This window comes from Vigna unguiculata, chromosome 8 (genome assembly GCF_004118075.2).
Source record: "Vigna unguiculata cultivar IT97K-499-35 chromosome 8, ASM411807v1, whole genome shotgun sequence".
Lineage (NCBI taxonomy): Eukaryota > Viridiplantae > Streptophyta > Magnoliopsida > Fabales > Fabaceae > Vigna > Vigna unguiculata.
Window position 1 is genome coordinate 16,182,432 of NC_040286.1, and position 3,162 is coordinate 16,185,593.

General features: G+C 37.3%; 1 protein-coding gene across 1 annotated transcript; it reads left to right on the plus strand.

Moving 5' to 3' along the window:
* Positions 1-2,155: 2,155 nt before the first annotated feature.
* Positions 2,156-2,851, plus strand: LOC114194923. Its single transcript, XM_028085327.1, has 2 exons — positions 2,156-2,554; positions 2,669-2,851. The coding sequence occupies exons 1-2, from the start codon at positions 2,156-2,158 to the stop codon at positions 2,849-2,851; spliced, it is 582 nt and encodes a 193-aa protein (XP_027941128.1).
* Positions 2,852-3,162: the final 311 nt, after the last annotated feature.

The following is a 3,162-nucleotide window of genomic DNA, read 5'->3' on the forward strand; positions in this document are numbered from 1 at the left end:
TTTATGGGCTTTGAGCTTTCTTTTATAAATTAGTTTATGCTTTATGTTTTTGGGCTTGGGCCTTCTTGTAGGATTCTCAGGTTTTCTTAAACTTATGTGCCAAAAATTAATGTAGACACTTTTAGTCATATATTGAATTTGATTTCATTAAAGAGAGGATTGTATTTGTTCTTGGCTTAGGCCTCTAGTTTGTGGCGAATCTTCACTTGACTTATCAATCTACTAGATTGTGGTGTCTTCCATCTGTGTCTTATTTCGCGCTCTTCATTGATTTATTCGTGTCATGCCTCTTGAGGATTCAAATTCAAAACCGATCGTACTCTTTTCTGGATAGGATCGTATGAACTCATCTAGGGTTAAAGAAGATGAAATTTTATTTCTTGCCCTCACATCATATCGGGCCTTCTATTTTCAAATGCAGTCCACTAAGTAAATGGTTTAGCTTCTTTAACATCATTTACAGTAATAAAATGAATAAAAGGACCATTAACAACATCCCAAACACCCCCATTACTAGATTCCAAAAAGATTTGCATCCTTACTTTCCAAAAAGGGTCATTTTCTCCAGCAGAAAGTAGAGGTCTATTAATAGAAGCACCCTACAAAAGTTTGATTTTGTCGAGCCATTTTCAAAAAAAATTGAATAACTATCAAAGCAAGCTTTGAATCCAATTCTTAGTATCGTGCAACAAAATGTTCGCATCTGGACTGTCAACACCTAATTTTGTCTAGGTGAATAAATTTATTTCAAAAAATAAAAATAAAAAAAAGTTTTTAGTTAATGGTCTTTAATTTTAGAAAAAAAAAAGAAAAAAAAGAGAGATGGAAAAAAGAAAAAAAAAAGGAAGGGCCTATTTTGTGCTTTGATGGTTATAATCAATATTACTAATTGGGATTGATTTTGTGATTTAATTTGCTATGATTTGATTCCCATAATGTGTTGCTATCATGACCAATTCCTTCCTTATATTGTTCATTACAATTAAGGCTGAGATTGCATTGATATTGCAAGGTGTGAGTATAAATACACACTCTGTCAGGACGGAAAAAAAATTCTATATTTTTCTCTAATTATTTCCCATCACCACTCCCACACACACCTCCTTTTTTATCTCTCTTTACAAAAAAAAACATATTGAAGAAGGTAGAGAAAAAGAAGACAAGAAAACATTCTCTACATAGACACCTCTCATTTTTATCTCTATTGGAAAAACAAACACAAAAATATTAGAAAAGAAAGCAAGCAAAAAAGAAAAGAGAAAAGGTGAGGAGATATTGAAAATTTTTGAAGGTACGTCACTCTCAGTTCTTTCATCTTTTGATTTAGTTTTTCCAATTTTCATTTTAATCGTAAAAAAATATTCTTCCCCTTTCTTTAATATCGGCCCAACCGCTCGCATCGCATGACATCCAATTTAACTTTTGTTTTTTTTCTAAAAAATATATATAGATGATCTAAAATAAAAAAAAATAGCTTTCTTTGTTTACTTTTTGATATCTATCTTGTTGCTCACTTCGCAATGACATCCATATCCACTTTTAAATAACTTAAAAAATATTAAAAATGTATAAATGATTAAAAAAATAAAAAAATAAAAGAAATAACAAAAGAATTTAGTTCACATGTTTGTCCTGCCACTCACGTAGCGTGACACAAATTTTAAAATAATTCAAAATGCAAAAATTTTAAATAAAGAGGTTTTCAAAAATATCAAAAAATTCAAATCATTTTCCAAATAGTTTACCAAATAGTTGTTTTGTAAAAGAACTACGTAACTCTGATTTTTCATTGTAAATGGAGACACCGAAAAGTTATTTTTGTTTCTTTTGTACATCCTTTTATTGTGACTTTTTTGGGAAAAATAAATATTTTGAAAAACCACATAACTTTTGCACATTTTGTAAGGCCCATTTTTCCCTGCCCCATTTATTTAAGCGTTGCCCAATCAATTGGGCCTAAAGGCTGGCCCAAAAGAGAAATCAAGACCTAATGTGCCCCAACCCTAACCATTCTGCTCACTTTCGTAAAAACAGACTACTTCCTGGAGCTGATGACGTTTTCCTCTGCTAGGGTTTGGACCTTCACCGGCTCCGTCAAGTTTGTTCGAACGCATCCTTGTTCCACGTAAGTTGTTCCTCATCCAATGCATTCCTTATGGTAACACCGCTGTCTTGGGTCCATCTGAACAAGAGCCCGCACAAGAGGAATGCTTGCCCCCAGCTTGCAGGCTTCAAGAGGTGCAATAATTGTGGCAAGGAAGGCCATTTCAAGAGGGATTGCGCCACCCTCGCGAATACAGTGACGCGTACCCCAGTTTTGGCCCCAGCCAAGAACCAGCAGAGGATGGGAGGGAATAGGCCTCAGGCATCGAGCAGAGTGTACGCCTTGACTGGAGGGGAGGCAACAGGCTTAGGTAACCTAGTTATAGGTCATTGTATGATAGCTGGGAAATCTTGTCGTGTGCTATATGATTTTGGAGCGACACACTCCTTTGTGTCAGATGCCTGTGTGAAACGTCTAGGTTTGTCGGTGGGTGAGCTGTATTGTGAACTGGTAGTATCTACTCCGACGTCGGGTTTGGTCAGGACATCGTCCTTGTGTGCTAGGTGTCCAGTGGAGGTAGAGTGACGCAGGTACAAAGTGAATCTGATATGCCTACCTTTACAGGAGCTAGAGGTGATCTTAGGGATGGATTGGCTCTTTGCCAATCACATTCTTATAGATTTCCGAGGGAAGAAGTTGCTTTTCCCCGACTCAGAGGAGCCTGAGTTGTTAACATCTCAAGGGGTTGTGAAGGAATTACAAGAGGGCGCACAATGCTACATAATCTTCACACATCTTGAGGTGTAGAAAAAGGAGGGGATGTCAACTATACCGATGGTGCATGAGTTTGAGGATGTATTCTCAGAGGAGGTACCGAGGTTGCCTCCCAATAGAGAGGTGGAGTTCTCTATTGACTTAGTACCAAGAACAGGTCCGGTGTCGATGGCCCCATACCGGAGGGCTCCGACAAAGTTAGTGGAGCTCAAGAAACAGATAGAGGAGTTGTTGCGGAAGCAGTTTATTCGGCCCAACACTTCACCTTGGGGAGCACCAGTGTTATTGGTAAAGAAGAAGGATGGTAGTTCACGCCTGTGTATGGACTACAAGCAACTAAATAA

Excerpts from the sequence above, each read along its gene's own strand:
- LOC114194923 (XM_028085327.1), top strand. The coding sequence starts at position 2,156 with ATGGTAACACCGCTGTCTTGGGTCCATCTGAACAAGAGCCCGCACAAG. Across the intron at positions 2,555-2,668 it reads GTGAGCTGTATTGTGAACTG|GAGCTAGAGGTGATCTTAGG; the intron begins GTAGTATCTACT and ends CTACCTTTACAG.